Source organism: Loxodonta africana, chromosome 1 (assembly GCF_030014295.1).
Source record: "Loxodonta africana isolate mLoxAfr1 chromosome 1, mLoxAfr1.hap2, whole genome shotgun sequence".
Taxonomy (NCBI): Eukaryota; Metazoa; Chordata; class Mammalia; order Proboscidea; family Elephantidae; genus Loxodonta; species Loxodonta africana.
In genome coordinates, this window is record NC_087342.1 from 227,264,325 (window position 1) to 227,277,475 (window position 13,151).

Sequence of the window (13,151 nt, forward strand, 5' to 3'; positions counted from 1 at the left end):
ACTCGACGGCACCTAACAACAACAACAACGAGTTTTTTGCTAATTTGTCATTATTTCAAATACGATGTAGTACAAGGAGCCCTGGTGGCACAGTGTTTAAAGTGCTCAGCTGCTAACCAAAAAGGCCGTAAGTGGTTTGAACCCACCAGCCGCTCTGCGGGAGAAAGGTTTAGTTGTCTGCTTCCACAAAGAATTACAGCCTTGGAAACCCTAGGAGCAGTTCTACTCTGTCCTGCTGGGTCCCTATGAGTTGGAAATGATTCTATGGCAGTGGGTACGATTTGATTGGAGGTAGTACACTTGCTTAACATACAAGTGGTAGACTACAAATTATTTTCTTCACATTTCCCTAAGAGGCAGGTTGCTATGAAAATGGGCATGAACATGTGTGAGGCTACTGATGACAGCTTGTTTTCTGGGGAGGCCATTCCCTCATTTATATACCCCATTGCAAACGTGGGAGAGTGGGGGTGTGCACGGGAGTGTTGAATACCATGCTTTTTTGCCAGCTTGAAAGATAGAACATTTATTTACATTTCTATGATATTGACGTTTAGCATTTTTTATGTAATTATTGGTTTACTTTGGTAACTGTTTACTTTTAATTGAACACAAGATAAATGTACTTGACGAGAAAAGATCTTAACATTGTGAGAAAAAATACAGTGAAAAATAAGTTTCTCTCCCTTGTGGCAATCACTGATGTGTTTCTTCTGTATCTTTCCAGAGATGTTCTAAGTGTGTCAAACATATGACCCACCCCCTGCTTTTTTTTTTTAACGTAAATCTTAGCTCACTCTGCAGCTGTTCTCGTTCTTTTTACTTAATATGACATCATAGAAACCTTTCCTGTCTGCACATATAAAACCACCTTGTTCTTTTTAATAACAGCATTGACAGTACGAACTCATCCAGAGGTGCCATGGAAGAAAGGCCTGGCAGTCTGCTTCTGTTAAGATTACAGCCAGGGAAATCCTATGGAGCAGTTGTACTCTCTAACACATGGGGTCGCCGAGCCTGAATCATCTCAATGGCAACTAACAAGACCAACGTTTCAGTGTATGGGTGTAAATCGATTTATTGAACACTGTCTTGTTGATGGATATTTGGGTTGTTTTTAGCTTTTTACTATACCCACTCCTCACTTATTGACATAGTTAGGTTCCAAAGACCAGGTCATTATGTGAAAATCGGTGTTATGCAGAAATAAAGGATGACCACCTCAGATGACAAAATGGAGAGTGACTACATCATTATATAACTGCCAAACCGCTGAGAATCATGGCCCAGCCAAGTCGATACATAACCTTAACCATCACAGCCAGCGTTACTCTCACCTCACACATCTCGGCTTCATTATTGCCAGGTGTACATCATTAATGTGTACAACAGTCATATGGTCGATTTTTTACCATTGTCAAAAAGCGAAATGTTGGGTAATGAAAGTGAGGAGGTTTACTACAAACAATTCCAATAAATATGTTCATAAGTCTTTATTTTTGCATTTGAGTATCAGTGGAATTGTGGGGTTAATACTTCTTTAATCATGACATTTGGATAGCTCCAAAATGCACTTAATTCTAGTACAGGCAGTCCCTGGATCACAAATGAGTTCCATTGTTCGGCCTGTCTTTAAGTCAAATTTGTACATTAGTTAAAACAGTTAGGTACAGTTTGTGTCTAACGTCAGTTAGATGTTTGTCTTAGTTTATAGCATACCTTTCTATGTATAAAAAAAACATTAAACACTTGCAGATACACTAAAACCTCTTTAACATAATACCAAAAGACTCATTGCCGTCGAGTAGATTTTGACTCACAGTGACCCTATAGGACAGAGTAGAACTGCCCCATAGGGTTTCCAAGGAGCACCTGGTGAATCTGAACCTCAAGCGTTTCAAGCATTTTTTGGTTAGTAGCCGTGGTTCTTAACCACACTGCCAGGGTTTCCTTTACCATAATAATACAGTAACAACGTTCTGGTGCACGGCATAAAGTAGTACCCGTCTGTTAAGGCAGTCCCTAGGTTCTGAGCAAGATCCATTCCTGCGTCTTTTAAGTCCTTAAGTAGAATTTGTAGGTAAGTCCGAACAGGTGCCTATGGTCTTATTTAGCCTTACTTCTATGGTGCAGTTCTACTCTGTCCTACAGGGTCGCTATGAGTCGGAATCAACTCGACGGCAGTGGGTTTTAGTGCAAGAAAAGGCTTGTAGCCTTTTCAAAGATTTAAAAGCCTCACAGGCAGCAAGTGAAGGTGACTGTGATGAATTTGTTTTTGAGTGAGGGTTGGTTCAGTCGTTTCAAAGTGAGGGCAAACTTACGTAACATAAAAGGACAGGTACAGGTTGTCGTAAATCAAGTCTAACATTCGTAACTTCGGGACTGCCTCTATTGCAAACCATTGTATTGTATGTACCTTGAATGTTTAATACAGTACACTTTACAGGGGTTGGTTTAGGTTGTAGGGACGTTCCTAACTCCGATAGGCCTGTGTGTGTTGTCTTCAGTAATGCAGGAAGTGCCTCGTTCTCCACACCTTCGTCAATACTGTAACCAATCAAAGCTCTTCATCTCTGGTACTCTGTCGTGAGAAAATGGAATAAAGCTGTAGTTTTAATTGGTGTTTCTTTAATGAAGAGTAAGGTTAAAATCTTTACATGTGATTATGAACGGGCGTCTTTTGTCACCTCAGACCCTCTTTTGTGATAGTATGACCTTGATTTTAGAATTTTTTTTATTAAAATGAGGCATAGTTTTGGCGTTGTTTTAGTTAAATGAAAATGTTGCTGAATATTAGTATTCTCTGTACTTTCAGTGGAAACCCTGGTGGCGTAGTGGTTAACGATTTGGCTGCTAACCAGAAGGCTGGCAGTTCTAATCTACCAGGCGCTCCTTGGAAACCCTGTGGGGCAGTTCTACTCTGTCCTATAGGAATTGACTCGAGGACGATGGGTTATGAGTGCTTTCAATGTGTGAAAAGGAACTTGAAAAGTGATTGGGGAAGTACAGCCAGTTTTACTTCGAAATTCGTGAATTCATATTTTCCTAGTTTTCTTAATATAGAATGATTGGAAATTACGGTGATTTGTTTTCATTTTTGGCAGAGGTGACGTTTGGGGTAATTGAGAGAGAGAAGCCAGTTAAAGGCTACTGCTGCTTGAACAGAGCAAAAGAACTGTGAACGGTTTAATAACTGAAGGGTTCTCTGCAAATGGAATCCACTTAGGCCCTTGTGTTCCAAGGTGTTGATTGTAGCATCATTTGAGGTAAGGGTGATTTAATGGGAATATACCTTGTGTTTGGAATTAGGATATCTCTGCCTTGCTATCCTAAATGTGCCCCATCACACCTCAGTGCCTCAGTAGCTGCCTGGAAAGTTTGATGTTCTCTCCCCCATTGATGTCAAGTATTGTTTCTCATCTGGGTATTCAAATTTATCTTTGCATTTGTTGCAGCATCTGTGTGGAAAAGGAAAAGATTAGGTATTATGTCCTAATTTACGTTTGATAAAATCTGTGTTTTTGGTTTTTTTTTAAGTCTCCTCAAACTAAAGTTAAAAGAGGAGGGGCACCATGAATAATCTCACCTGTTCCTTTCAGAGTTTGAGTTTATTTTTTTAAATGAACATATAATAAATGCTTAAGTACGTTTAACTCTGATACTAGTATCTTAGTGAAACTCTTCACTTTTTATCTCCTCCAACATTAAGCATAATTCCTTGCATGCAGTAATATCCAGAGAGTATTTATTGATGAATGAGTGGGGAGCTTCTTTTAGATCAGGTTAATGCTGAGTATATTGTCGGCGAATAATGAATCATTCCACTGAAAATGTACTAATTCTTTCCGGTTGTGTGTTCTCATTTTGACTTCCAATTGTGATTGATTACTTTATAAAAAATTAGCCAAGCTAAATTTGATGATGATGTTTGGCTAATAACTATAATCTCAGCCTATTAATATAAATCTATTTCTAGTTTATATGTAGAAATTTCTCAACTAAATGTTATTATTTTCACTTGTGAAATATAAAATAATGTCTTCTTTAAAGAAAAAAAAGCATTCAAATTTATGGCAAAAGAAGCTGAGCTGGTTTCTATGGCTGGTTAAGTTTAATGACTAAAAAAAAAACCTGAAAATCAACTTGACAGCACATGACAACCTGAAAATTATGTGCGAAGGTTGAAATACTCTCTTACTCCCACTAGAGGGGGGATTCCTTACAATTTAGGTCAGAATACTCTTAGACCAACATGAAAACTGTTTTATGACATTGATCTTTCCCGAATATTAAATTGAAGCCAATTTCATGTTTTCAATGTCTGCTGTTTTTCTGCAGATAATGAAAATAAAATCTTACAGAAAGAGAATATAAAGGGTACTGATAGCGTGCATAGGTATTTAAAAAATAGTGCTTCGAACAAAACAAATATTTTTTAAAGTTGCTTTAATTTTGTTCAAAATATAATACTAGGAATTTCAAAATACCTCTCTGAACTCGGCTTGAAATAGAATTTGAGGTGCAGAGTGAGGGTGAAGATGATGACATGTTGAGAGCCACCTCCCTCCTCCCATTTTGCATATATGATAGCTACACTGTCCTTCTTAGGTGCCATCAAGTAAGTTCCAACTTATAGTGACCTGATATACAACAGAGCAAAACACTTTCTAGTTCTGCACCGTCCCCACGATTATTGTTATGCTTGAGCCCATTGTTGCAGCCATTGTATCAATCCATCTTGTTGAGGGTCTTCGTCTTTTTTGTTGACCCTCTACTTTTCTAAGCATGATGTCCTTCCCCAGGGACTGGTCCCTCCGGGTAACTTGTCCAAAGTACCTGAGATGAAGTCTTGTCGTCCTTGCTTCCGAGGAACACTCTGGCTGCACTTCTCCCAAAACAGATTCGTTCTTTCCTCCTGCAGTCCATGGTATTTTCCGTATTCTTAACCAACACCGTAATTCAAAGGTGTCAATTCTTCTTCGGTCCTCCTTATTCATTTTTCAGCTTTCGCATGTATATGAGGTGATTGAAAACACCATAGCTTAGTTCTGGGAGTGACATCTTTACTTTTTAACACTTCAAAGAGGTCTTTTGCGGCAGATTTGCCCGATGCAATGCATCCTTTGATTTCTTGACTGCTGCTTCCATGGGCGTTGATTGTGGATCCAAGTAGAATGAAATCTTTGACAACTTCAGTCTTTTCTCTGTTTATCATGCAGCTGCTTGTTGGTCCAGTTGTGAGTGAGTTCCCAAATTCCCCTGGAGCGCTTTGGCTTGCTGTCATGTCATGTTGTCAAATATATTAAAACCATATCTTTAAATAGATTTTTAGTATTCTTGCTACTTTGACTTTTTACAATGTTAATGAATGCAGAACTAACTCTGGCAATGATTTCTGCAGATTGAAAGTATATATACTTTCATATATATTGAAAATAACCTTATGTATATTAAAATCCTACATCAGGGTGCATGTACCTAAGACTGAGATGCGCAGATACGCTTTATGTGTCTAGTTAAAGACCAGATGTCATGTCATGGTCACAGTAGTTTAGATTCAGTAAATGTTTGTGCTTTCCTTTTAACAAGCGATCTTGATTAGAGGTTTTAATGTAAAAATATTTGAGGCTGGTAACCTCATGTTGTGAAATTCAAACATATATAAAATAGCTTTTTTTCCCCCTTCTTTTCTTAAACTAAAAGTCTATAATAAGACCGTGTTTCTAAATCTGACGGTTAACTTTGGAAAATGAAGTGTACACAGAAATGCTGCCAGAGAATTTTAATAATGATTTTCTGCTATTATAGTTGAGCCAACATTTCAGTCATTAACCTGAAACCACGTTTGGTATGTCATCAGAACGACTCTGCCCCTCTTCTCCGTCCCTCATCTCACGCTCCTGCTTTGGTCCAGTCTCTCTGGGGTGCCAGGCGGTGGTGGTGCGCCTCATTCAGAAAAGCAGTTGGAGAACACAGTTTGTTTCCTCATTTCTTTTTTGATCCCTTTACTTTCATACTGGATGACAGTCTTACTGGAGTAATCTTCCTTCTGTGTTTCCTTTCCCCAAGGGAAGCATCCAGCTTCGTTTGATAGCAATAAACATTGGGTAGATCTGTGTGTCTTCCGCTTACACACTGACCACAAACACTGTAGAAGGCTGAAAACTCACAGCGAAGCCAGCTAGAGTCCAAGTGTTATTGCCCCGCCGCATTGTCTTCCCCAGGAACTTTTAAGACATTCATATTCTGTTGCTTTCTTTCCTTGCTCTTTTCCACCATGTGTTGGTAGTCAAAGTTAAAAGCTTTATATACCAGACTGAATAATTATGTTTTAAAAAACAGTAATTACCAATACAGTATGTGTCTTGTTCCACACAGCTTTTTAAAATCACATAAATGAGCTGCGTCTTCTAAAGCGTAAGACTGACAGGCAGTTGGGAAGTTTTGCCATCGCTGCACAGCCTGTTGCTCAGACTCTCTGCCTGCCTTTTCCTGAGTGTTGCTCTCAGGAGCTCCTGCTCTGCGGCATTCCAGAGAGCCGGGACTATCCACTCTGATCTGAGCAGGACAAGAAACTACTAGTAGCTTACAAGCTCGATGAGATTGCTTTATGAAGCATAACTTTTCCCTTCACTGTCTGTCAGGAAAAGATCAAAGAGTATATGCAGCAGCTTGTAATTTAAGCGGGAAGGATGATTCGACCGGCTTCCTAGATTATTCTGAGAGACGGAGACCACCACTTCACGTGATGGTGGATAGACTCAGACACAGGACAGGAGTTCACCCTGTGATAACACTGAAGCCAGGGCAGTGGCCTACATTCATACCCAACTCTTGACGAGCCTCGTGGATACCTTTCTTGATAGCTGCCCTACGTTGAACGTCTGAACTTTGGTAGACTGTATTCCTTTTGCCAGTTTTCTCGGAAATTCTAGTTCCAGGCCAGGACTGAACTCTGGTTTTCTGTGGCTAGACTCAGAAGAGGCTTTTGGTAGTTGCTAAATTATCTTTTCCTTATGATTTCAGGTTGAAGTCTTGGCCTCGGAGGATGCAGCCTTTGGACTCAAGGTGTGTGGTCTGATGCAGCTTCTCATGTAGGCTTTCAGTTCGCCATGCTGGGCTTGAAGGATCAACAGAGAGGACTTGTTTTTTAAATCAAACACTGAGGTTCTAAAATCTTCAAAAATTTAAAATTTCTTTGTGTCGTGATTGAGAGTAGACTGTTGTAGTATTTTCTTTACCTGCTTTCTTTGCCGCGGAGGATATGAGAAATGGGGCAGGAAACCAAGTTTCGTTGGCTTTTAAATTTGAATTAGCCATGGAGCAGGACTGGATGAAATTTCCCCCAGTTTAGGGGTGCTGAAATGTTACCAGAGTGCTGCGTTTAATTCATAACTCTAGCTTTATTAGTTGGTTTATTCATCATTCCTTCTTTAAATATGTATTGAATCTTTATGTTTTAGTCAGGAGGCCCTGGGTGGTACCAACAGTTAATTTGCTCGGCTGCTAACCAAAAGGTTGGGAGTTCAAGTCCATCCAGAGGTGCCTTGGAAGAAAGGCCTGGTGATCTACATCTGAAAAACCAGCCTTTGTAAACCCTGTGGAACACAGTTCTACCCTGATACTCACGGGGTGCCTTGAGTCAGAATTGTGTTGACTCAACAGAAATGGATTAAAACCAGCTCCTGCCCTTAAGGAGCACACAGTCAGTTGGCAAGCAATAAGCTCATAAATCGTCCTGCAGTACGATAGTGTCCATGCTAGGAACACTGAGGACAGGGAGCTGAGAAGAGTGAGAGTAGGAAGGCATTCCAGGAGGTTGGTTCCTGGGCTGAGTTTTGAGGGTTTGTATTATATTTAGGCAAGAGAGGAGAGCAGGAGAAATAAGAGCTATTTCTGGTAGGAAGTCACCATGAAAACAGTCAGAGGGAAGTAGAAGTACAAGTCGTCCTTGAGTTATGACCAACCAAACTTACGTGGAACCAAATTTACGACCATGCTTCTTTTTGTACGTTTTATCATTAGTGTGGCATAGTGGTTAAGTGCTATGGCTGCTAACCAAAAGGTCGGCAGTTGGAATCCACCAGGCGCTCCTTAGAAACTCTGTGGGTCAGTTCTGCCCTGTCCCGTAGGGTCACTATGAGTCTGAATTGACTCGATGGCAACGGGTTTGTTTTTGTTTTTTATCATTGGTGATATGTACTACGTACAGTGTTGCAGCACGTAATTTGCTTGTGTTAATCACATCAGAAAGTTTATTTGTAATGTTTCCAACTTCCAAAGCCAAAGATCGGATTTATAAAAATGCTGGTAATAAAAGACAATAATAATGGAAACTTAAAAAATAAATAAATAAAAAGAGGTATTCGATTTACATCAAACGATGGAGTCATTGGAACGGAACCCTGTCGTAAGTCGGAGACTACCTGTGGTTTAGTTTTGCCTATGTGGCAAGATCTGAGGTTGGAGAGGCTGAGGATTTAAGTTTTGTTCTGTAGAAAATGGGAAGCTATTAAAGGAGTTTAAGTCCAATAGTGATCAGGTTTGCAACTGAGACAGGTGCTTCTGGCCATTTGTGGAGGGTGGATTTGGGAGTAACTCAGGGCACTTGAGTGGACCAAGTAAAAGATGGCAAGGGCCGGGCGAACTAGTAGTGACAGAGATTAGGAGGAAAGGAAGGCTTTGGAAGAGAAGTCGGCCAGACGTGGTGATTGCTAGGGTCTGCAGGGGAGGAGGCAGGGTGAAGATGAGACCAAGGAGTATGCGGCGTGCTGCTGGGAACACGGAGGGAGGGGTTGCAGGTGTTTACAGAATGATAGCCATCTAGCCCTGTATTCTTTATTACACTGTTTGCCTTTTGCACTATATGGTGGTTATTTTTAAACAACATAAGTAAATCGGAAGAAGACACTTACCAGGGAAGTCCAATTTCATTATCGTATCAAGGTGTCATCAGTCACATTGAAAGTCACAAGTTAAGGAGAACAGGGAGATTGATGGAAACTTTAAATTCAGCACCTGTCTCCTAATGTGTGCTAATCTTAAACTTAAAACTAAAAATCGATTATTTATAATGTTTCCAGATTATATTCTACTTTTCTATTCTAGGTGTTAGACATTTTGGAAACACAGTCTAGTATTTGTGCTATAATTACATGTGAGATGGCATTGCAATACTACCAAAATCAAAACTATTCTGAGGTTAGAAACTTTCCAAGGTTTTACATCCTAAGTAAAATATAAATTAAAAGAAACAAGATAAATGAATATTTGATATACTAACTCAAATTTACACTGTTTTTTAATATTTCTGTATTTGTCAAAAATTACTAAAATTATTAAACATAAATAGAGCTAATTCAGTATTATTTGCAGTATTTAACATATGATCATCTTCTGAATTTTGCGTTTTTTCTTTCATGCCCGGCATGCATACTGAATATTTAATAAACCTGGAGGGTCAGCTTTTGTGTACTCACCTCCATAATCCTTCACACTTTCTGAGTGTCCAGCAGTATTACAGGTGGTTAGCGCAGCCAGCAGCTCTCATGGCCTGCCCCACTGTGGAAGGGCTTTGTGTTTGTTTTATGCTTAAATTAGCAGATTGTTTTCCTTGCCTTAAATTCAGTTTGTTGGAAGAACAATTTGAAACTTTTTCCCAATAATTTTGTGACTTTCAAAATGTTAGATGCTTTTCACTTTGCCAGGCCTATACCTAAGTGTTTTTACATAATATGTAATTAAAAATGAGATTTTAGAGTCTTCTTTCTGCTTCGTTATCATGAAGACCACAAATATTGCTCCCATATTTAAAAAAAAATCATAAATATATATGTAAGACAAATATATTTATGAATTCCGAACATTATCTTGTTTCTTGAAAGTTCTGGCTGGATATTCACCATTGGTCAGGTTTCGGAACACTTAATCACACACAGCTGGCTCTTTTTCAAGCCCAGTGGAGTGTATGAGCCCCATTAGGCCTCTGATCCTTTAATGATCTTTAATGAGCCTTTGAGCTTTCCTTAACTTCTTGGCCACTATCAGATTCTTGGCCACTTGTTTGCTTCCCTTTCTAAACCAAACTAAAGACTACGACCTTCGTATTTACTTAGTATTGAAGCATGAACTTGTCAGTCTTGTTGGAAAATGACTTTAGCATGTTGGGACTCATAGATACAAACAGCTTATTTTGGATATCGGCGTGGTGAAACTCTAAGCCAGGGAAATAATTTTGCAGTCATTAAAACTAGTTGAGGGGTGTCGTGAGATTAATTCTTCTAACGCTAATCCAATGGGAAATATTTTTGGTCTTTTTGTGATTCTCCAGTCTGAATTTCACACCAATACAGATTCATTGTTTTTCTAAGGCTTATCTCAAGTCAAACAGAATTTACAATTTGAAATGCCAATCACTGTGTCACAGTGAATTGAACACTTCAGCTGTTTTCCAGTGTTTCTAAACTTTTTTTTCTCTGACTTAATAAGTAAATTTGATTTTCTTGAGTTTGTGTCTGTGTGAGTCTACTAAGGTACTTAGAGTTTTATGAGTCCTTACTAAGATACGTCAAGTTACGTGTCCTTAGTGACACGTAACTTTAAGTTAATGGGTTGCGTGGTCCTTACTGAGATACTTAGTTACGTGTCCTTACAAAACAAGACTTCTGAATAGAAGAGGGTTCAAAGTAAAAAGTGGGCAAATACATATCTTTCTTTAAAAAAGGGAAGCAAAGTTCTACAAACCACAGACAACTGTTCTTGGTTTCAGTTTTGATCAAGCCTTGAAAATATTAAAAAGGTTATACAGTTCTATAGAAAAATAAATCAGGAGGTCCAGAGGAAGCCAACTTGGGTTGGTTCTTACCACAAGACAGTGTACCTTCAGTATCATAATGCATGAGATGGAGCTGCTTGTGGTAATAAGGTGATAAATCAGCTGGCAAATACATGTAAGTTTATATTGTAAAACAAAAGATTAAAAATTTGTCTCTGTTGCTTATGAAATTTATAGTTGGGAACTGAAAGCAAGAGGAGTGAATAAAATATTCCTGGGTTATTAAATCAAAAGACTATGTAAACGTAACTTTGTCGTAAGTTTCTAAAGAGGTTTTGTCAAAATCTAAATAAATCACTTCAAAGTTTTATGACGGTGAATGTCCTTTGCCTTCTCATTTGTTGTAGATAACTAAGTCAAGAATTATAAAGAAAGAAAATTTTTATTTAATCCACTCCCCTATGAGGTAGAAAACCAACAAAACAAAACCGGTTACTGTTGAATTGATTTTGACTCGTAGCGACCCCATGTGTTGCAGAGTAGAATTGCTCCACAGGGTTTTCAAAAGCTGTGACCTTTCAGATGTATATCACAGGCCTCTCTTCTGAGGCACCTCAGAGTGGATTCAAACTGCCAACTTTTCGGTTAGTGGTTGAGCACTTCGTCGTTTCACCACCCAGTTGTTATGCCCATTATTAGATGAGGAAATTGCAGCTCAGAGTTTCAGTAGCTTGTTAAAGTTCACACATGAATCATTGGCAGAACTGGCTTGTGGACAAGGAGGGCAACCCCACAGCCTATTCTCTTTTCTGAATGTCCTAAGAAGTGATGAGGTGTGCACAGCTTCTGTCTCTCCTTCCTCACATCCCACCTTCATCTTAACCACCCTCCCCCTCCGTCCCCACTCTACTCTCTTGCTGAGGCCCCTAACGACATCCCTGGCCCTAAATCTAGGGGAACTCTTCGGTCCCTGCATTGTACCTGCTTCTTTGCAGCATCTGACAGTATTCTTCCTTGGAGCACTCTTCTTTTGACTTCTCCAGCGTTGCTTTGCTAGTTTTCTCCTATTAGGCAGCCTTTGGTTTCTCAGACTTCTCTCCACTGCCGTTCAGTACACTCCATCAGGGCCCTGTCTTCAAGTCTTTGTCTTCTCGCTGTGTCAGGACCACCCGAAGTCGCATGTCTCTCTCCTACCCCAGGGTTTAGTCTTAAATATTTTACTAAATGAATGCATATGCATAAAGCCACAACTAAGTTTAAAAAAATACACCTCTTTTGATACAACGTATTCCTGAGGTAAATTCTTAGTTCTTACTTGTTTTGATGATAATATAATTTGGTTACAATTTTTTTTTTTTTTTTTAAGATTTTTCCTTTTGGAAAGTAGCGGACAGAAATATGTATGTTATATATCACCTGTTCATTTATTTTTCATGTCTGTCTTCTGATTCTAAATGGGCATTAAAATTCCATAAATCCAAAAGTATTTTGGTGCACTCTTTTGACTGGTGTGTTCTTTGGAAGAAGAGTACTCTGAATTTTATGTCCCTTTTTGTAATTTTTGAAAGAAACAATTAAAAAAAGTATGTGGGGATGTCAATTTAAAATGAATTGTGAGGAAAATTAAGGGATATGCATACTGTGTTGTTCAAAAGCAGAAGAGAAAAAAGGAAAATGGTATGATTTAGGTCATCGTAAGTGCCCTATATGGTCGCTATGAGGCGGAATCGACTCAACAGCCATGGGTTTGGTTTTTTTTTTTTTTTTAGGTGCCCACAGCTGACAGGAGCTGTTCACTCCTGGGCCCCCTTGAGCTCCCGCTATTCCTAGATCACCAGCCCCTGGTGGAAAGGGAAAGCTCCAAACTACTCCCATCCCACACTTTTTAAACCCTAAGGAGCCCTGGTGGTATAGTGGTTAGGCACTTGGCTGCTAACCAAGAAGGTCGGCGGTTCAAATCCACTAGCTGCTCCTCGGAAGAAAGATGTGGCAGTCTGCCTCCGAAAAGATTATAGCCTGGGAAACTCTATGGGGCAGTTTTACTGTGTCCCACAGGGTTGCTGTGAGTCAGAACCGACTCCATGGCAATGGCACTGGGTTTCTAGGAGGGGAATATCAAACTCAGGTAAGGCATTTTCTCTAAAACTCTACCTCAGGGCCCTCTGTTCATTTTGTCCCTTTCCATTCTGCGTTTTTCCTCTTTCTCTCTTTTCTTAACATTTTATCCCTGTACAATCTACCCTTCCTCCATGTTAGAGAAGAGGAAGCCAAGGACCAAAGGTTTACATGCTTCCAAGGTCACGTAGCTCATCACGGGCAGTGTGGGATTAGAGTAAAGAATTTTAGTAGCTTGTTGTGTTTCCTCTTAATATTTCAA

The 13,151-nt window shown here is 39.4% G+C and overlaps 1 protein-coding gene across 9 annotated transcripts in view; it reads left to right on the forward strand.

Moving 5' to 3' along the window:
• Window positions 1-13,151, forward strand: part of ARID1B (AT-rich interaction domain 1B) — a 500,120-nt gene that overhangs the window by 297,568 nt on the left and 189,401 nt on the right. For 5 of the 9 annotated variants that reach the window (XM_064292621.1, XM_064292627.1, XM_064292638.1 and 2 more), the window contains exon 5: window positions 7,027-7,068. The exons of the other annotated variants lie outside the window; for them this stretch is intronic. In XM_064292621.1, the coding sequence (XP_064148691.1) occupies window positions 7,027-7,068 (42 nt within the window). The remainder of the gene's footprint in view (window positions 1-7,026; window positions 7,069-13,151) is intronic. 9 annotated transcript variants of the gene reach the window in all.